At 43.0% G+C, this 19,419-nt stretch overlaps 3 protein-coding genes across 7 annotated transcripts; all 3 read right to left on the bottom strand.

The window, feature by feature from the left end:
• Positions 1–219: 219 nt before the first annotated feature.
• On the bottom strand, positions 220–2,818 carry fth1b (ferritin, heavy polypeptide 1b). Its single transcript, XM_083666089.1, has 5 exons — positions 2,717–2,818; positions 2,013–2,118; positions 1,695–1,841; positions 944–1,069; positions 220–860 (listed from the first exon to the last, which is right to left on the bottom strand). The coding sequence occupies exons 2-5, from the start codon at positions 2,112–2,114 to the stop codon at positions 702–704; spliced, it is 534 nt and encodes a 177-aa protein (XP_083522215.1). The 5' UTR covers positions 2,115–2,118; positions 2,717–2,818; the 3' UTR covers positions 220–701.
• A 748-nt stretch (positions 2,819–3,566) lies between these two features.
• Positions 3,567–10,670, bottom strand: incenp (inner centromere protein). Of its 3 annotated transcripts, none has more exons than XM_083666981.1 (20): positions 10,485–10,670; positions 9,910–10,058; positions 9,548–9,655; positions 8,796–9,439; positions 8,628–8,679; positions 8,040–8,112; positions 7,753–7,906; positions 7,560–7,599; positions 7,325–7,418; positions 7,010–7,147; positions 6,796–6,813; positions 6,173–6,282; positions 5,905–6,025; positions 5,662–5,784; positions 5,412–5,569; positions 5,080–5,218; positions 4,795–4,953; positions 4,415–4,477; positions 4,066–4,219; positions 3,567–3,857 (listed from the first exon to the last, which is right to left on the bottom strand). In XM_083666981.1, exons 2-20 carry the CDS (start codon positions 10,047–10,049, stop codon positions 3,673–3,675), a joined length of 2,673 nt encoding a protein of 890 aa, XP_083523107.1. In that variant the 5' UTR covers positions 10,050–10,058; positions 10,485–10,670; the 3' UTR covers positions 3,567–3,672. The 3 variants fall into 3 exon arrangements, with proteins under 3 accessions (XP_083523107.1, XP_083523108.1, XP_083523109.1); XM_083666982.1 differs by having other exon boundaries at positions 8,040–8,109; XM_083666983.1 differs by lacking the exon at positions 6,796–6,813.
• Positions 10,671–11,444: 774 nt separating this feature from the next.
• Positions 11,445–17,825, bottom strand: pgghg (protein-glucosylgalactosylhydroxylysine glucosidase). 3 transcript variants are annotated; one of them, XM_083666176.1, is made up of 14 exons: positions 17,432–17,825; positions 16,782–17,094; positions 16,349–16,559; positions 15,751–16,186; positions 15,530–15,649; positions 15,070–15,201; positions 14,605–14,716; positions 13,941–14,013; positions 13,723–13,859; positions 13,476–13,609; positions 13,150–13,245; positions 12,898–12,995; positions 12,590–12,813; positions 11,445–12,368 (listed from the first exon to the last, which is right to left on the bottom strand). In XM_083666176.1, exons 2-14 carry the CDS (start codon positions 17,044–17,046, stop codon positions 12,292–12,294), a joined length of 2,115 nt encoding a protein of 704 aa, XP_083522302.1. In that variant the 5' UTR covers positions 17,047–17,094; positions 17,432–17,825; the 3' UTR covers positions 11,445–12,291. The 3 variants fall into 3 exon arrangements, with proteins under 3 accessions (XP_083522302.1, XP_083522301.1, XP_083522303.1); XM_083666175.1 differs by having other exon boundaries at positions 16,782–17,062; XM_083666177.1 differs by having other exon boundaries at positions 17,751–17,823.
• Between the last annotated feature and the right edge of the window lie 1,594 nt (positions 17,826–19,419).

Here is a 19,419-nt window from a genome sequence, read left to right as displayed (position 1 = left end):
GTAACAAATTGCTAAGCTGTAATATTACTTGTAATGTCAAAATGCCATTATATTGTTATCACACCCTAAGTCCTCTGAAATAAATATTAACCCTTCAAAAGCATTTTAACTGAAAACTGATTTGTTTTTGAGTGAAGTCCAAATAGGTTAAAATGTTTATTCTCATACACATCTGATCACAAATTCATTACACAGATATAGACAAATATACAGACCAAATGCCAAAATATATACATAATTTAATTGAAATGTCAATACATAAACTTTGTGTGCATAAAGAATAAAAAGGGTATCTAAAGTCATATCCACCCTACAAATAAACACTAAAATATAACTGAAGTCTGAAGGTGATTTTAAAAAGTGTAAAGAGTATGGACTAACATAACTACAAGGCATGTGGTCTCATTACTCAAAAGCAGTATACTTATTGACCCATGAACCGAAAAATGTCTAGGAGCCAGTCAGTCTTTATTTCGGCCAAGAATGCTCAGCACCGTACACACATTTGCAAGCAAACATGGAAAAGAGAAGGAAAGATGGCCTGTGAAAGCTGAAGTATATGGCTTCTGGTCATTTTGGTCTCTGGCCAGCACATCCATGATACTAAATAGTAAAGAGCTGTGTTGAATATATGCTAGACATTAGGACGGATCAGACATGCAAGAGTTACCAGGCAGACAAATGGCAGAGAAGGATGGGAGTTAGCTGCTCTCCTTGCCCAGGGTGTGTTTGTCAAAGAGGTACTCTGCCATGCCGTTCTGAGGTGCTCCCATGCGGCGCAGGTTGGTGATCCAGTCACCAAGTTCCTTGATGGACTTGACCTGCTCATCCAGATAATGTGTCTCAACAAAGTCGCACATCTGTGGGAGAGGGTTGATTCTCATTATGGACATAAAGACACAAAGACCTTTACGTGTGTTTACATGACTGAACAGGAACATACATGAGGGTCATTGTGTTCAGAGGCCACTTTGTGCAGATCCAGCAGGGATTGGTTCACACTTTTCTCCAGCTGTAAAGCACACTCCAGTGCCTCCAAGCCACTCCCCCACTCATCTCTATCTGGTTTCTGTGAGAGAGAGAGAGAGAGAGAGAGAGAGAGAGAGAGAGAGAGAGAGACAGACAGACACACACACACTTTTAACATTGATCAGTGCCCACCCTTCTTGGTCTACAATACCAGTGTATGATTACTATCCACTTACATGGCAAGAGCTTGTTAAACTTTGGCTTTAAAAAAAAAAAAAAGTATGCATCACCTAAACACTCCATTTAAACAAACGTCTTATGCCATAAATGTTTGGTTTAGTTTGCCATTCATGTTAAAGGGAGGATGGGTGGGGCTCCACTGTGACTTGGTCCGACCTCACTGTCTCTTACCTAACTCAATAACACAACACACAAAACTAGGCAGAGGCAGATACATGGCTGGTTTATGCCATTACTCATGTAAAGATGCATGAACCACGTCCCCCTGGTGTGCCTAGATATTGAGACTAGATGAGATGGCAAAAAATGAACTGTAATTCGATGCGCAGCCACGTAAGGTATATTTAGCATAGGGGAGGCTGGAGGAAGCAGAATTCTGGGGACAGTCTCATTGTCATGCATGGAATGAAATGAGGAACGGTATCAAACACACGTATCAAACACACACCAGCATCCCCTGATTTAGCGCCTAGTGTCAGTTATACCCTGATGTCCTGCAGGAAGATCCTTCCTCCCCTCTGATTCTGCTGACTCATCAGCTTCTCTGCATGCTCACGCTCCTCCTGGGATTGTGTGCGGAAGAACTTCGCAAAGTTCGGCAGGGACTTATCATCCCTATCAAAATAGTATCCCTAAAACACATGAAAGGCAGAAATGCATCCGTCACTGTCTACTTGATATTTCAATTCAAGAACATCTGTTTGAACTTAGGTTCCATTAGCACAGAGTGATATAGAAGGCCTTAATGAACCAAGGAATGTATCCAATATCACCTTACTTGCTCAATTTCAGCTTTTTCTTACCATGGATAGGTACACGTAGGAGGCGTACAGCTCCAGGTTTATCTGCCTGTTAATGGCTGCCTCACAGTCCTGGTGGAAGTTCTGTCGTACTTGAGAACTCATATTTCTGTAGATAATACAGTGGCATAAGTATTCACGTACCAATACACATGAATGTTCAGGGGCGTGCACCCACCAGAACTCTGAAACACTAGGTCAAGTTGTTTGAGATCATTGATCACATTAAACGTTTTTAGATGCCTGTAATTTATCTGATGAAATTAATTGAGGCCTATTACCAAAGTAGCAAAATATACAATCTGTGGCTACCTTGCTTTTGTTAACAGTACCGCCTAAAAACACGTTGCTCATGCATGGAGCCACACGTCATTGTCACAACAATAACAGGTCAAGGTTAGCTAAAGCTAGCTAGCAATATTGCTGGATAAAGTTGTGCGCAATGTGACTTATTCACACCGTCTTCACAGTGATAGAAAATGTTACTGACTTAGGGCAAAAATGTTTAATGTGTGACATAAGCGGTGTGTAGATAGCTAGCCGAAGGTCTTGGCTGCAAGTGAAATTAGCTAAAGTTAGCTTGTTATTAGCATATGAGGAAAGTCTGGCGAAGGATGGACATCTATAACGTTATTTGGTTAAATAAATGATTTATTATAGCTATCAATCATATATTCCACGAAATATCGCCAGCTTTTGCAGCATACCTGAATAAATTGCTGTAGCTCGCTTGCTGGCGGCTGGCTGCTGTTGTTGTACGACAACTCTTCTTCTTGGCTCCTCAAGCTGATGTGACGATTGAGTGGGGTGTTTTTTTTTCTCTGAAGCGAGCCTCTACCCTTTCTTGATTTCAAATTAAAAGTCTCATCGCCCGCTCATGGTGTTGACTTCGATACTACACACCAGAAACATTCAATTCTCTCCAATGAATTGTCGTTGAAATCTGCTATGACAATATGTCCTCTTGTCAACTCTACATTTGCAATTCTCCATTTATTGAAAAGCCAATGCCTGGATATTTTTTATACCTGTGAGTGACTTCATTCCTGCAGGACATAAACAGCATTCTGATAACTTTAGCTATGATAAAACCAGAGGTAACAAAAAGTAATTACAAAACAAAAGTACATCACTAAAATAACACAACATGTTAAAACTGACTGATTTGCCTCTGGTCTGATGTGTAGTTTAAGTAGTCTTGCCATGCATGGTGTATAATTGGATGAAATTGTCCTTCCAAGATGCATTCAAGCAATCACTGGCACCATCTATATCATTCCAATCTTCACAACATTTTTATTTCAATAATCTCTCATGGAATTGTTTCTGCTTGTCTGACTGATGTCAAATTTCCAAATTGGCTCAAATTTGGTTACGGTTTAGGTGGGTTTTAGGAGACCGAGTTGGGCTGTCAATGGGATGCTGGCCAGGAAGGTCCCGTTAGCCTCTCCCATAGATATAACTATAAGCAAATATGTAGGTGGTATGTTGTCACTTGAATCGTTTGACTTTCAATGCATCTCTGTGTAAACATACATGACCACCTTAAGAGGGACATACTCTACTCATTTTATTGAAGAGAACATGAAGTTAACAAAGTCATACAAGATTTAGAAAATTATAAAATAAAAGACTAAAAAACCCCTATCCCAATTCCCAGTGTTTAAAATGGAAGAGTTCCCATTCGAGGTGGTGAGCGCCAAACAGCAGAGCTGGTGCGTTTGAAGTAACGCGGCTTGTTTTTATTAAAGATGTGCTCCAGCTTTGGAGGGTCGATCTCACCAAAGTGAGTGTGCAAGTCCACAGGATTGAAGTACTGTTTCATCACCGCTTGCTTCAGATTATGGCCTGGGGGGAAAACAAAGGTTCTCTTTAGTATCATGCATTTAATATCATAATATATATAGCCATGTGTAAAGTATGTAGGCCTAGCAAACTTTTGGAAACCTATTAAATCTTACCTCACACAAAGAACCAAACATTAAATTATGAGCAAAGTATACCTGCAATCATCGCTGCTACAAATAATTAAAAAGAAAATGTTCATTCAACATACCCTCTGCCCACGATGGAATAGCTTTCCTTGGTGCCGACTCATCATCAGTTGAATCATCACTGTTCTGGTCCATACCATAATCCTCAGGGTTAGGGTTAGGGTTAACTGGTTTGCTGCCTCCCTTTGGAGTGATTTCATAGGACTGTGGAGATTGCTGTACGGGCAAGTCAAATTATGCATTACAACAATGACATCAGTCTGAGAATTAATTACATAATCAGTTCTATATCATTGGTATGTCCAGGTTAGGTCTATGATATGAAAATATAGCTACAAGAACTACATTTGATTGAGACCCTATGTTGTGAAATACTTGTCATGTGGTTATATTCAGAGAGAACCCCCATACCTCGATGTCCACCGTCACGTTGAGGGCAGTTCCCTTCCCTACGGGCGTCTTCACCCCAATGTGCTGTGAGAGAGGAGAGGTGAAGGTCCACATATCAGTTACCAAACAATCATTATACTCCCATGAGAAATACACAAGGCTTTGCAGAGATAACACTAAACCTATAGATGTCATCTTCAAAACACATTTCAAGTCCTAACCGCAAAAAAAAAAAAACTAAATTTACAACACAGGGCTATGCTTCAACTTGATAGACAAATGAAAAGGCAAGCACATCATTTACTTTGTGAGCTCAACAATCAACAGATTTGATGCGTCATGTTAAGACAGTCGCGGTGCCACGGCCACTGTACTATCAAGCAGTTGTGATGTAAACTCACCTGAACTTCAAGTGTAGGAACATTCTTGGCAGCAGCAGCAGCAGCAGATGTAGCAGCAGCAGATGCAGCAGCAGCGGCGGCGGCAGCAGCCTCTCTTTGCTTCTCAATTTCTCTCTGTCTAGCAGCCCTCTCCTCCTCGGCTTGCTTCAGCTGCTCCTCCTAATGGAACGCAGAGCAAAAGAGGGAATCTAATCAGGTCAAAAACCAGTCTACACATAGATGATTCAAGTAAACAGGCTTAGCAGACAATTCAGGTGTGGTTGAGCCTTCGTCGTGTGTGCTTACCCTCCTCTTCTCATCCAACTGCCTTCTCTTCTCATCCAACTGCTTTCTCCTCTCCTCAATGTCCCTCCTCTCCTTCTCCCTGGCAGCCTTTTCCACTTCTCGCTGAAGAGCAATAGCTTTCTCTCTTTCCAATCGCTCCCTAAAGGACAGTTGGCATATTAGCAACAGCTTTCGCTTTGCATAGCCGAAACAAGGCAATTCCATTCCAGAGCATTATACACCATCTTCGCTGGTGCTAATTCAATGGCAATTCAATGTCATTTTCCTTCAAAAGGGAACATTTGCTATTACTGTATAACCTGATGAATTGTCACTAAATAATAGGAAAACACCTTTCAACAGCAGCATGTCTCTCTCTTTCAAGCTCCCTCTCCTGCTCCTTCTTCAGCTCCAAGGCCCGACGGGCCTCCGCCAGCTTGCGAATCCTCTCCTGCTCCTCCTCAACCCTCCGTTTAGCCAGAAGCTCCTGTTGACGCTTCTCCTCCTCCTCCTGGGACATACAGGGTTAGATTGTTAACTCCACATGTGCATTCGGAGGAAATTCCATTCAGCCGAAACATAAACATAGGCAAAAAGACTCACAGCTTGTTGATTCTTCTTCCTCCTAGCTTCCTCCTCCATCTTCCGTCTTTGCTCCAGCCCTTCCTGTCGCTTGGTTGCCACCCTCTTCTTGGCCTTCTCTTCTGCCAATCGATCGACACGCAACTGAGAGAAAAAGAGGAAAACATTTAGACACTTTACCACACCGTAGAAAAGTTGTGTAGCCTCACTTCTGAATGACAGTGAAATCAATATTTAATTGCAGAGGTGACCAACCTGACCAACCTTGTCATTTTTCTCATCGATCTGAGCCATCTTCTGCTCAATCTTCTTTTTCTTTTCCTCATCTTTCTGTTCCTCCTTTACTCGAGCCTCAACGACCCTTCTCAGCCTTTCATCCCTTTTCCTATAACAACAAAACAGTCACATATTGCTGCCTTGAACATGACTTCCATGGTATACAGCTTTCTTTGCCTGGAGTACATGTCTAAAGTCCATTTAAAATTTGATTGAAAGAGATTCTACATGCAATGCGTTTAGAACATTTGCAAACCTTTTAATCTCCTCCTGTTTTCTTTTCTTCTCGTCCTCCATCTTCTTTTTTCTTTCCTCTTCCTGCTCCTGCTTCTTTTGAAGTGCTTCTAGCTTCATCCGTTCTCTCTCCTAAGTTAAAATACGGTGTGCTTTATTGAGTCTGACATTAATAATACACAGGTACCAGTCCTATGGCGTTGATGGTTCTAGCTCCATTTTGGTGGAAACTCATTTGACACCAGCTACAATCAGTGATAGTGGTTGTTTACTGTTTGTTTAATGTCCAATGAGAAGCACAATCCAGGAGGGGTGAGTAAGATGAATGTTAAAAAGGGCACAGGCACAAAAGCTGACTTCTGAGAGAGTGCATAGTTATCATTCTATATCCACAAATGGGCAAGCATAATCTTTTCCACACAATTTGGTGTGTTATTTCTATCCAACAGAAATGTTGTGAGACACTCTGATCAGACACAACATGTGAGGATCCAACCTTTGTGCCCATTAGAACCAAATAAAGCACCAGATGTAAGTGGAAGGGTTGCCAAGGAGTGTACAAGAGCGCACAGTGAAAAAGTGACCAAAACAAACTAGAATGACTAAACAATCCCCACATTACACCACACACTTGCTAACACTTACCACTACACCGATGCTCGACTAGGGAGGGGAGAAAGAAATCTTTTTCAGAATACTGACAAATTTAGTACATTTCTCTCACCCCCCCCCCCCCCCCCCACCCCCAAATGTATAGAATACAAAGCTGTTTCTGCTGCTGTTACTTTTCAATTCAGGACCACAACCAAAAACGTGACATTGGGGCCACCTAAACCAGGTGTAAATGTTTGCGACTCACCTTCATGTCAACTCTAAGAGGAGTGCTGGGCTTAATGAAGGACTTGACAGAGTTACGGCCCAAAGAGTTTGGAGTCATCATCAATAGCTGGTTCTTATGCACCGTTTGGAAGAAGGACCTCATATTGGGTTTCATCGCCTAATTAAAAACATTACAAACAGATTATGGTCACCATTGTATAGAAGGTACATTGGTTTATAGTTCTTTAGATTAAGACAATTAAGTAAATGTAACTGACTTATCACCAAGGCAGCTTTCTAATAAATAACCAACAGTGATACAAGAAATGTGGGGAGACTGTCGCTGTGGCCTTACAGTTTGGCTCCTTTTGGGGAGACTTGACTTCTTTGGTGGGCTTTGGAAATCTCCTGTAGCATCTGCTCCTCTGCGTTTGGAGCTGCCCCCAGATCTAAGCAAAGACAACATAAAAAGACAAGCTTACCATCAATATGTATAATTTCATTATGGCAAGAATATATCCATCAAAACACAAAAATATACCAAAGCTTTCATGCATTACAGAGCAGTCTAATTAAAAACAAACACTCACCTCAAACTTGACTGTGATGTTGGCTTTTTCCCACTGCCATCTATGAACAGATTAAGCATGTTAATTTCTAAGAAAATGATACTTTACAATTAACAGCATTTCAAAACCAGTTAGACACTCCATCTATAGATATAGAGCACTAAACCAACATAGGGCAACATATTGTGTACAGGGATCGTGTGATGGACAGTACCTGATCCTGATCTGGAGTCTGGTGTGACAACATTTTTGTTGATAATGGAGACTGGGGCCAGTGTTGTGGGAGTGGTCTGGGCCATAGAGCGAGTGACACGGCGAATAGCGTCAATTCTGAGGGCCTCTACGTTCAGCAACATCTTCTCCTTTTCCTTATATACAGAAAAAAATATATACTCGGTCAATTCCATTTTGATCATAGAAATACTTAAATGAAGAAGGCTGGCTAAAGTATACGGCAACGCTTGGCAGTTCAGGCACAGTAGAGAAAAAACATGTTCATACCTCTGAAGGATCCTTAGAATCAGCACTTTCAGCATTGATCTCTGCAGCTGCAGGCTCCTCTGACAACACCCTACTAGAAAACAAACAGTTGATCAGCTTTGTTTACTAATGCTAATACACATTCTACTAAAAGTCTGGATTCCGAATTTAGATTGGCATATAGCGAGTCAGATGGGCATCACCTGGAGCACAGAACCAGTCACATGACGTCGCTGCATAGTGTTATACATGTCACAACAGTATATCCAGTCAGGCACATTATAACCTTGTTGAGACACGTTGGGAAATCATTTGCAGAAAGTAGCTACAAAGGGGTGGAAACCTGTTTGAAATGAGTGACGTTTCACGACATCAAACCCTTCAGGTTTTCTTCAATGTTGCAAGCTAGCACAGGTAACAACTCTCTGCAAAATAGTCCTACCCGGTCGGAAAAGACTACGCACATAACAAGCAACCATTCTACGGGCGTGTGCATGTGTGTGGGGGGGTTCTTGGAATGTAACATCCAATGAAGCTGCAAGCACATTCTCCCATCGCTCAGTCCAGTTCAATACCAGCCGGATGGGCTACGATAATGAAGTCACTCACCTCTCCGTCTCCACTACGACCTCCTCTCCGTCTGTCTCCATGCAGATGTCCTCTACATTGGAATAATAACATACTCCAATCAACCAACCAGGTCCAATAGCAGTAACATTCCACATGGATTGTAAACAATATAAATTCAAGCTGAGACTATGCGGCCAGATCACTCACCACTGACGTTACTGCTGCAGGTGGAGCTGTCCCCGCGAGCCTTCTTCTTTAGGAACGAGCGCCTGGAGGCCCGGCGCACCGACTCCTGCGTCATGCTGTGGCGCAGGCCTGCCAGCGAGCGCCGCAGAGTGAGGGAGTGGCGCACAGAGCTCCGGCGTCTGCCTGGAGGTGTGCCAGCTATGGCAATCTTAGTGGCGGAGCGGCCTGGAGAGGGCTCCGGCTTCATCTGTAGCTCAGCAGACCTGCGGTCAGCAGCAGAAATCTTCACCACAGCCTCGAGCATCTGACTCAGAGGGGGAGAAGAGGACGTGCAAGGTGGCGGTGAGACGGAGCTGGTCAACTCCCTCTCAGTCTCTTTCTTCTCAGGGGTTGTGTTCTCCTGCCCTTGCTTGAAGGAGTCCTCTTTCTGGCATTTCTCTGGTTCCTGGTCCTGCTCAGAATTCAGAGCAGCTTCGTGGTGGCTGTGTATGGGCTGTCCCTGTTCCACTGCAGTCTCGGGCTGGTTTTGTTTGTTTCTGCGGGTGCTGCGTTTGGGCTCTTCTGCTTTGACCTCCGAGGTGGTGGCCTCTTCTGTAATGAGGTTCAGTGCTTGCACAGTTGACACAGAGGATCGGCGTAGGTTGCTACGCTTGCCCTTTGAGAAGCTAAAGAGTCATGATATTTGCTTAGTTCATTTTTGTGGAAAATACACTTAAGTAGTTTACAGTTTAAGCTGTTCCTTTGACTCAGTGGCACTGAAGGGAATAACTTACCGTCTCTGGGTGCGATTTTCATCTCGGCCCATGGATACACGCTTCCTACGATTGCTCTTTTTCTGGGACGGAGTCTTTGGCATCAATTCGGGCTCTGCACTAAAGTCACTGAGATATGAAATAAATGATAAACATTGACAATTAATACATCCGTCATTACAATCCCTTGCAGGATTCTCACTCCAAAGACATTTCAAATTTCAATAACTTCCAATATAGTATTCACTACTTAGTTTAGGAAGAGACTTGGGTGTCTCAGGTACATTCACAAAATGCATTTGTGGTGATTGACGGCCACAAATATTACTACCTCTTATGTGTAAGTTAAGTTGCCAATATTCCAGTGTATCTAGCCATCTCACCTTGCAAACATGCGGTTGGCCTCCTGCTGGATCTCCACGAGCCACACCATGTGGATATTTTCGATGTCATTGACAAATGCCAATGTTTTCCCTTCGAAAGTATCCATGAGGGAACGTGTGGACACGAGAACAGAAGTCATGGTGGCGGCCTAGAGAAAATTAAATGGTTCCATATGATGACAACATTCAATCATTACCGACTAGCTCTCAAAACTGTAACTCATTTCAGCTCGTCATCGAGGCATTAGCATTTTGAAAGTGTCCCCTGACTGTCTGCCAACTGCAAGTAAGCTCGCAAGTAGCCATTATTTGAACAACCCGCGCATTTCTGCAAGCACATAATCATGGATTCAGGCAGAGCTAACAGTGAGCAGCGTTGGTCAGTTTCCTGACTTGACTAAAACAAAACAAAACAAAACAAAACAAAAACGAGCAAGCTAACACGTCAATCATGTGCATGATGTCAAGAAAATATATTGCTACTGTCTCTTATCTGTATAATGTTAGCTTGCTAGCCATCTGTTGTTGACATGTTTCTGAAAGCTAGTAAGCAAAGCATATGACTAGCGCATTACCTTGAACCTTTGGTAAGGACTGAAAAAGAAAATCCGCTGTTGCTGCGATATCAGTTAGATAAAACTATATTGCTATTGAAAAGCATTGATTAAAATGTGAAATCCGACATTTCCTGTTGTCGATATTGTACATCCACAAATTTACCCTGACTATTAGGGACTCCCAGTTCTGACGACTGCGTACAATACCCGCTGAAAACCGTTTAAACTATTTAAAATGAGCTGTGCCAATCCGGGGATGTTTTGCGATGACGTATCGAAGTCTGCTCAACCCATTCATTGGCTCCTCCCAGTGGCAATGAATTAGCTTGCACGATGAACCTCGGAGTAGCACGACTTTCACCCGGTGGGGCGGAGTTTGCAGTCGTTTTCAACTGTTTATCCCCGCGACGTACGTCGTGTGACCAGCACAGAATATATGGCAGCGAATCCGCCCGCCACCCGGTATGAAGTTGGGGTTGGTGTCGAAAACGAATCAAGAAGTACGGCTTCATGGAGTCAGACATTGATTGATACCACTTTCAATCATACTTTAGAGCATCTATTGACATTAGGAGCGAAAGGAACGTGTACCGCATGTTATTTGTTAGTAAAACGACTTTTGCATATTCCTTTCTGCCCTGAGTCGTTTTCTTTACCTGGCCCTGGCTGTCGGGGGTGCTCGATTTACACGGTGAACAACTCCTCCTCCGACTTCTAGATTAAGCGTTCACGCTGGTTTGCAAAACGATTGTGCCAAATTCTCTGAGACCCATATGGTTCAAACCACCCAATCACATCTCTGCATCCAGGAGTTTTGTGTTCATGCCACCCACATTTGATAGATACTCACGGAGTGACGTTTCACAGCTCTCTACTGGGGTACGGAAATGCATTTTCCAGTGGGATACGATCGTCTTTTAATTATGATGCAGGTGATTGATGGTGATGACTGCTAATAATTTGATAATGACACCCCAAACTCATGAAAAAGTTTATTGAAATATAAAAATAACAACAATAGTGAATGTCGAAAGTGGCCAACTGTAAGCTATTTGTAGTGATGGTCAATAGAGAAACTCGCCATCCGTACCCCAGTAGAGGTGCGTGGCTTCAGATTTCAGCCCAAAACTTTTTTTTTAGAACAGCTCCACATTCTGTACGTCCACAAATATGTCATCAAAGTTATTATTACTGTATATGTTTTTGTAAGTAAAAAAAGAACAACAAAATGTTTAAGATTGTATGCACTGACCTGACATAATTAATTGCTTTCCTTCTGTGGGGTTGCAGTTACAAAGGCACCTTTCATGCAAATGGCTACAGTACCAAAGAGGTAGCAGCTACATCATAATGTTGTATGTCATTCACTTAGATCTTAAACCAACACATTGCATTATGAAAGTTAGAATACGTTTGGGAATATTAAGATAAATTACAATTATTTGCCTAAGCAAAAACCTTTGCTTTTGATGGTCTACCAAAATATTACAGGGGAAGTGACCCAGGAGGGAAAACATATCGGGCCACGTTGGAATAAGCCCTGGCATGTCAATCGCACACGCTCATCCACATGACTCAAAGGAACTCACATTCAGTCCAAGGCACTCATAGAATGAAGTCTACTTGTACATTTTATTAGAAAATAACCTTTGTTCCATCTTTAAACACAGAGGTATTGAATTAGATATACACACAAAAGAGAACTCTACAATAATATAATAGGTCACATTATGGTTCATGTACATAGATTAAATCCATGTGTAAAAATAATAATAATGTTGAGTCCTTGTTACACAGACAGAAGATGAGGGGGTTTGGATGGTCCTCAAATGGGCCAACAGAGAATGCCTGAATCCACTTTACAGATCTTTCCAGCCTCTAGTGGGAAAGTTACTGGTTGTCCTAGGAAAGAAAACACAACCAATGACCATTAGTTGCTCGACTATTTGTAGAACAGGAGTTACTGTTACTACCATAGCCTACATTGCCCAGAAGCATTCATTGGGACATGAAAGAGAACAAAGTGACTACATCATCATAATATGTCACTGCATGCTGCTTACCATGTAGGCTAAATCTTATTAGTGCTGTCTATTTTTCATTTGCTGTGTATTTGGGATTACCTGGTATCAGAGGGATTCTGGTTCCTGAGCTCTTTAAGATGACCTGTAATGCACAGACTTTGGTATCCCTGACTCTACTTGGTTCTTTCCTCAGTATGATAACCACTTCTTGTCCCCTCACCAACCAGTCCATCTTGTTGCCCAGGTAACTCACACCCCGTATACAAAGCTGGGAAATTTCATTAGGGATAAGCGGAGCAAAGGAAAGACATTCCTTCTGTACTCTGAAAAATAAAAATAAAAAATTAAGGTATGCTACCTTGCTGCACATACGTTGTATGGAACGTGCATAAAAGGCGTCAGCTGACCTGAATCCAGTGTAGCCAAACAGCACAGCTTGCAGAAATCCCCCCATGCCAGTGAGAAAGTTCACCGCACCAGAACCGTCAGTTGATTCACTCCATACCTTAAGTGAGGAGAGGGTACATACATTACACACAGCTATAGCACAAAGTGAGTGAGAGTGAGAGTGAGAGAGAGAGAGAGAGAGAGAGAGCGAGAGAGCAAGAGAGCAAGAGCAAGAATGTGTGTCAGTGAAAATATATCTATCTCCTTCTGACCTGAAATGGTCCCTGGATGTTTTTGTAGCACTTCTGGAGTAGTTTTTGAGCTTTCTCAGCCTCCCCCAGCTCCAGCCAGCCTATTGCATACATACCCTAGGAGAGTGCAGAAAAAAAAGACATGCTTGTAAAATGCACCCTCACTTCGTTAGAGGTAACTACGGCACAATTGCTCCATACAGTACAGTAGGTCCTTTAATTGAAGGGCATTGTGTAGTACAGTATGTAACCACGAGAGGCTGTTGGACCATTTCTCATTCCGTTCTATACCATTACAATGAGACCGTCCTCCGATTTCTACCTCCACCAGCCTGTATGTAACATACCCATGTCATGGCTGGACCTTGAGGGTCTGTAACTGCCTCATAGAATTCAAGGTCATTCCTTCTGATCTCAGGGGTCATAGGCAGACCCAGAGGGTAGCCCAACATTACTGTGTCTGCCTGTTTCACTGGATGACCTGGAAGAGGTCAAAATGAGAGATGTCAATGTTACTAAATCATAGTCACAGCATGTCCTGAAATAAATTACTGAATGAGCTTGTAAGGAAAGAAAACAAAGTAAGGTGGCCACCTTTTTTGTAACTGTCAAATTCAGGATGGAATTTCACCTCTGGATCAAAGGGGATTTTGATTCGGTCAGCCACATGCTGCCATTCCTGAGGTGCAGGATACTTGAGGAGGCTAGCCAATTCCACAGCAAACTGTAGACTGAGGGAGATGGAATGTAGTTGATTACACTATTTCTATCATTTATATTTGGTTAATACGCAGTGTGTGCACATACTGCACCTGAATTTAGCCACTGTGTTTGTATACACTGAGTTGTTGACATTGTAGTAATACTCATCAGGTGGCATGACACCTGAAAGACACAAAGGGAAACACTTTTGGAAAGAGTTTGGTTGATAGGTAATATGTTATGAAGGTTCCAATTTACTCGAACTCGCTGTCATAAGGGCTGTATATAGCAGAGTCGTAATCGTGTGTCATGACTGTTTGATGTCAGCTTATGGCAACCAACCATAATGAAAGGACCCAGGTTGTTTGTTTGGGTCAGCTAATTGGCTAGGCTAGTGTTATGACACTTGACCGCTTACAAATGCTGACATTAGCAATCATGACTGTTTCGTGTTTGACATCTGTACATGATGAAGTGTTCTACTGTCCTATTCATTAATGTTTACACACATTACAGTGGAGGTAGAAATCGGAGGACGGGCTCATAGTAATGCATGCAATGGAATAAGGAATGCGTTCCATTCATTACAATAAGCCCGTCCTCCGAGTTCTACCTCCACCAGTCTGCCCTGATACATTATCAAGTGTAATGAAGTATGACTGCGGTAGCTAAGTCCTGCTTGTCTTCCTGTTAGTATATGGTCCTTCATATGTTACAGTGGTGTTGTAATGTTGCAATGGCACTAAAAAAACACAGCTATTTCAATTACTTTACCTAGTAGGTGGTAGTTCTGCTCTTCAGCATTCCAGGTTACCCTGGAAACCCAATAATCAGCCACACCCCAAATCACCTCACTGCCACGGCCCTCCGTGAACATGGACAGGTCCTAGAAACAGTCGTAGAGTAACAACCATTTCAGGATCAGCGGGAAAAGAACTGGAGTAGCTGGTCTATAAACATTTCTAATATATTATTTATATATATTAATTCATATGTATTTATTGTTATATTATTTTATGTTGTTCTTGTATATTTATGTTGTCCCTGTGTATAACTGTTCTGTCTATAGCTGTTTGACTTGTCATGTGTTTTATGTTTATGTTTTACGACATATGTGGACCCCAGGAAGAGTAGTGGCTGCATGTGCAGCAGCTAATGAGGATCCTGATTAACAAATAAACAAATAAACAGCCACGGGTGGAATAGAGGGACACTGACCTAGATGTAGACGTACAGTACCTGTGTGAGGTAGAGATAGTGTTGGAAGGCTAGAGTTACATCTCCATTGATGTGGATCTCTTGTGTCCCATAGATGTCCTCCGGACACACCTCTCTCCCTGACACAGCACTCTCCCATGGGAACTTCAGTCCCTGTTAAGATGACACCTCTTCATCAGAACACCCATACATACAAACACTTACAGTAAATACATAAGTAAAAGACACGCAGGAATACAATATGACCCTTTCAGACACAATGTCCCCACAATGAGCCCTACTGTGAATGGTGACATGGATGGCTTCATCCAGTGTATAATAATATAATATATGCCATTTAGCTGACGCTTTTATCCAAAGCGACTTACATTGCAGTGAGTGCATACATTTTTCAGTATATATGGTCCCAGCGGGAATCAAACCCCCAACCTAAGTGTTGTTAGCGCCATTCTCTACCAACTGAGCCACAGAGAACACATACCTTGTAGCCCTGCTTCTCAGCATTGTCTTTAGCACCATCAATTGTCTGCACCCTGTACTGCAGCACAGCTCGAGCTAACTTGGGGTAGAAGAGGGCAATACTGGGATACATCCAAATGTCCTAAGGAGAGAGATAGGGTTACACACAGCTCCACATACAGTATACATGTATGTTCCTAACCAACCCATATTCATATAGGGAACAGTAGCTTTACGCCTCACCTGGTCCCAGAACACATGACCCCAGTAGTCCTGCCCCTGGCCCCCATTAGAGAGACCCCCAGGACTGACACCCCCAAAGACGGTTGAGGCGTCGTTCAGGGACGGGAAGGAACTGAGGAGGTAGAATATGCAGCCAATCAGAGCCCTACTGAGGGCATCAGGTCCTGTCAGCTCCACCTGGCTCCCAGCCCAGAGCTCCTGCCAGGCCCGCCAGTGGGAGGGAAGAAGGTCCCCATTGGCTATCAGCTCCAGCCCTATGTCATATTGGTCCTCAGCACTCTCTACACTGTTGCCCACCGCAAGGATGAAGCCCCAGCGAGACTGGCTGTGCTCAGGCTGTAATGTCAGAGAGGGTGTCACAGGAGTCCAGATGAGGTGCACACTGGGACAGGAGCCCCCTGGGACCTCGGCAGTGGTGGTCTGTCCTTGGATGTGGCTGATGGCGAAAAAAGGTGAACATGAGTTGAATTCTGGTGTTTTGATGTTTAAATGAGAGCCTGTTGGTCTGACAGACATACTGCCGGACCAGAAAAAGACCACTGTAGCTTCACTGGAAGCTAAGATGGTCATTTTTTCCACATACATCGCTTGTCCTCACCTCCCGCCTTTATAATCTGGGGCATGCTTGAAAACTATGTCATCGCTGTGGGGTGTGAAAGAGCTCTCCAACTTCACTGTGACCGGCTCCTGTGAGGCCACCTGACGCACCAGCCAAACCTCCATAACCAACAAGTTGGAATAGCGGCGATGTGCATAGAAAGACTGTGAGGCAGTCACTGTAGCTGTGCTAAAAAGGTGTGTGAACACACCTAATAGAGTGAGTGAGAGAAAGAGAGAGAGAGGAAGAGAGAGATAGTTAGCAGTGATACAACCGTGAAGCCTGGTAACAGCTCAATTCAAACGAGTGGGTAACATGCCAACAACAAAATTGGTTAGTAAGTGTGAAACAGGGAGGCAACACTGTGACCACATAGACCCGTCAATAAAGCTAGGTGACTGTAGTTTCAAAATTAATAGATGTAAAAGTGTACCTCTGTGAGTGTCTAAGCTGTACGTATGTTGACCCTGCTCCTCCATCTCAATTGTTACAGCGAAGGGACAGGGAACATCTGCACGGTGACAATCCCCACCCTCCCCATTATACACTCCACCCATGTGCATGATCTTGTCAAACACTCTCCAGCCAAGCAGCCCATTGGCCAATGGAGGGAGGAAGCGGGGGTCAGGGGGCAGTGTGTCAGTTGTGAAGATGTAGGGGTCATCACGGGGAGGCAGTGGAGTAGCAGTGGCCATCATGGGGAGGTGGTGTCCACTTTGAAAGATTAAAGGTTAAATGAATAGTGCCTAGAACAAAACAGTTAAAACACACACACACACAGAGACGATCACCTGTACAATTCAGTATTTATATCATGTGACAATTAATTTTAGAGATGACCTTTGAGATGAGATTGTAAAAAAAGAAGAGAAAAACAGTAAGATAGAAAGACACTAAACTTTTAAAAGTAAAAGCTTACAAGTGCATGTACTGTAGCATGAAAATCACACATTACTACAGTGACACACAAATATGACATCATTGTCACACTCATGACATGTGATTGTCATAATTTGGCATGCAGTAGTGAACTGAAGCATAAAAACATTATGCAAAGTTAATAAATAAATCTGATAACCTCACCACAAGACATAGAGCTGAACAACATATTGAATTATTACTCTCATCTCAAGAAGTAAGAAATGCTGCAAATAAAAGTTTGTGGCGTCCGTAAAGTCTCAATGCGAATGGCAAAATGTCTTTACAGCCATCTCAGTCTGTTAAGTGTGAAACTTGTTGCTGACAGCAGACAGCAGGAATTTTCACCACTTCTTGCAAATTGAAATACTTTGGAAAACCGTTGCTCTCTCACGTGAAGAGAAAGGGGCCATTCTCCTCTAAAAAGGGGGATTGCAGAGAAGTGAAAGAAAGAAACAAAGGTAAAACAGGTAAAGTGTCTCACATAGGTGGAACAAATCGCTGAAAAACTCAACCAATGCAAAACCTGTATAGTCTTTGTCTCCCGATCGTTATCAGCTTTTTCTATTATAGAAGAAACGCAAACTATTATGCCAGACGGTTCTTTGTCTGGAATGTGGAACAAACATTGGAGGCGTATCCAGACGCTGACTCCTAGGGCACGGATTGGATGTAAGATTTATCGTAAAATATGTTTGGGATTATGGTGCATTCATGACCAACTCGGAAACTCGGAATTCCCACCTTTGATGTCGGACCTCCGAGTTCGAACCTTTCAAGTAATTTGAAGTCGGAAACTCCAAACAACATGAACGCTTTCATTTTCAATTGTGCAAATTTGCAACTCTCCATGCATCTCATGCACAAAAACAAACTTCAGCGTGTATTCGATGGCTTGGAAAGAGCCGTTACTTTCTTGTTGACATGACGTCAGAGAACTACTTGAGGATAATCCCCGAGTTTCCCACTTGTAATTACGAGTTGGAGGGCCGTCAAAATTGATTTTTCCCACTCGTATTTCCGAATTTCGGACTTGTCTTGAAACGACCCAAACTGCCTTGTAGGCTATACTTTTCCTAAAAGACTTGTCTGTCACACCTGAACTCTTTATTTACAATAAATAACCTTTCAAATCATGTCGTAAAAAGCAAACAAAACTATATATGATTTAGTGTATAAAATTGTCTTTGGATTAAAAATGGAATAATTTGTTAGTTGTAGATTAGAACAACATGAAACAAATTACAGTATAGAGCTGAAACGTGGCACTACAGCAGTTCCACCTGTAGGTGGCGCAAAGGGGCTGTTTGGCTACTTCTGGCTGCGTGCCGGGGGTCAGAGCCACAAACCCTGGGAAAAGCAGTGCTTTGCCCATATAAGGCTGCAATCCATCCGCTTCCCTCTTCCTCCCCAGCTCCCTTCCTCTCTCTCACTCTGTCTTTCTCAGACCTAAGGGATATTTACAGAGAGAGTGCCTTGGCCAGCTAGGCCTACCTTATTAGGAGCTGCGCTTGTTGTCAGCAGTTCTATCCCTGCAGGACAGTGGTCTATCTCTGCTCACATACAGATGAGACAAGCAGATGGGAGAGTGGGAGTTATAGCTGGTTGGTACCTATGGATGGGAACCTGCATCTCCAAAGACCTCTTCACTCTCATAACCCTCTTTAAATAGTCTATGACACACACTCTTCTTGTGCAGTCCAGAGTGTACTATTCAGCTCGACCTCAAGACAGAACAGTCAAAACATCCACGGATCAATAACTTAGGATAAACAGAACACACAGACAGACACAGACCCAGACACACACCACCATCGTCCCCATGTTGACTTCACCGTCCTCTGCTGTGCTCCTTCTCTGTGTGGGAATGTCGTGGACATTATTCCAGCTGTTCCTTTGCTAGTTTTTTTTTTCTCTCTAATGATGTAGGACATCTGGCTACCAGGCACGGTAGAAGACAGTCACTGCGATGGGGTTAGGGTGGTGGGAGGGAGACGCAGCGGAAGAGTCAAACTTTCACAAACGCTCACAAATGTCAGGCAGATTGATGATTCCATTGCCCATTGGTGCACAGAAATGTTATCAAGAGAAGCCAGGCATTTATGCAAGGTCTCAGCTGACTGACAATGTATTTGATTGGTTCCAATCTTTTC

Source organism: Argentina silus (genome assembly GCF_951799395.1).
Source record: "Argentina silus genome assembly, chromosome: 3".
In the NCBI taxonomy this organism is placed as follows: Eukaryota; Metazoa; Chordata; class Actinopteri; order Argentiniformes; family Argentinidae; genus Argentina; species Argentina silus.
The sequence above is the reverse complement of the archived record's forward strand: the minus strand, read 5'-3'. Positions and strand labels throughout refer to the sequence as shown.

Coding starts and splice junctions, on each gene's coding strand:
- pgghg (XM_083666175.1), bottom strand. CDS start 17,475: ATGAGAGTAATAATTCAATATGTTGTTCAGCTCTATGTCTTGTG. Junction 13,610..13,722: donor ATTTGACAGTTACAAAAAAG/GTGGCCACCTTA, acceptor GACCTCTTCCAG/GTCATCCAGTGAAACAGGCA. Junction 12,814..12,897: donor TTTGGCTACACTGGATTCAG/GTCAGCTGACGC, acceptor TTTATTTTTCAG/AGTACAGAAGGAATGTCTTT.
- incenp (XM_083666981.1), bottom strand. CDS start 10,049: ATGACTTCTGTTCTCGTGTCCACACGTTCCCTCATGGATACTTTCGAA. Junction 7,600..7,752: donor AGACTCCAGATCAGGATCAG/GTACTGTCCATC, acceptor ATCTGTTCATAG/ATGGCAGTGGGAAAAAGCCA. Junction 7,148..7,324: donor TCCCCAAAAGGAGCCAAACT/GTAAGGCCACAG, acceptor GTTTTTAATTAG/GCGATGAAACCCAATATGAG.
- fth1b (XM_083666089.1), bottom strand. CDS start 2,114: ATGAGTTCTCAAGTACGACAGAACTTCCACCAGGACTGTGAGGCAGCC. Junction 1,842..2,012: donor CCTACGTGTACCTATCCATG/GTAAGAAAAAGC, acceptor CATGTGTTTTAG/GGATACTATTTTGATAGGGA. Junction 861..943: donor CTGAACACAATGACCCTCAT/GTATGTTCCTGT, acceptor CCTCTCCCACAG/ATGTGCGACTTTGTTGAGAC.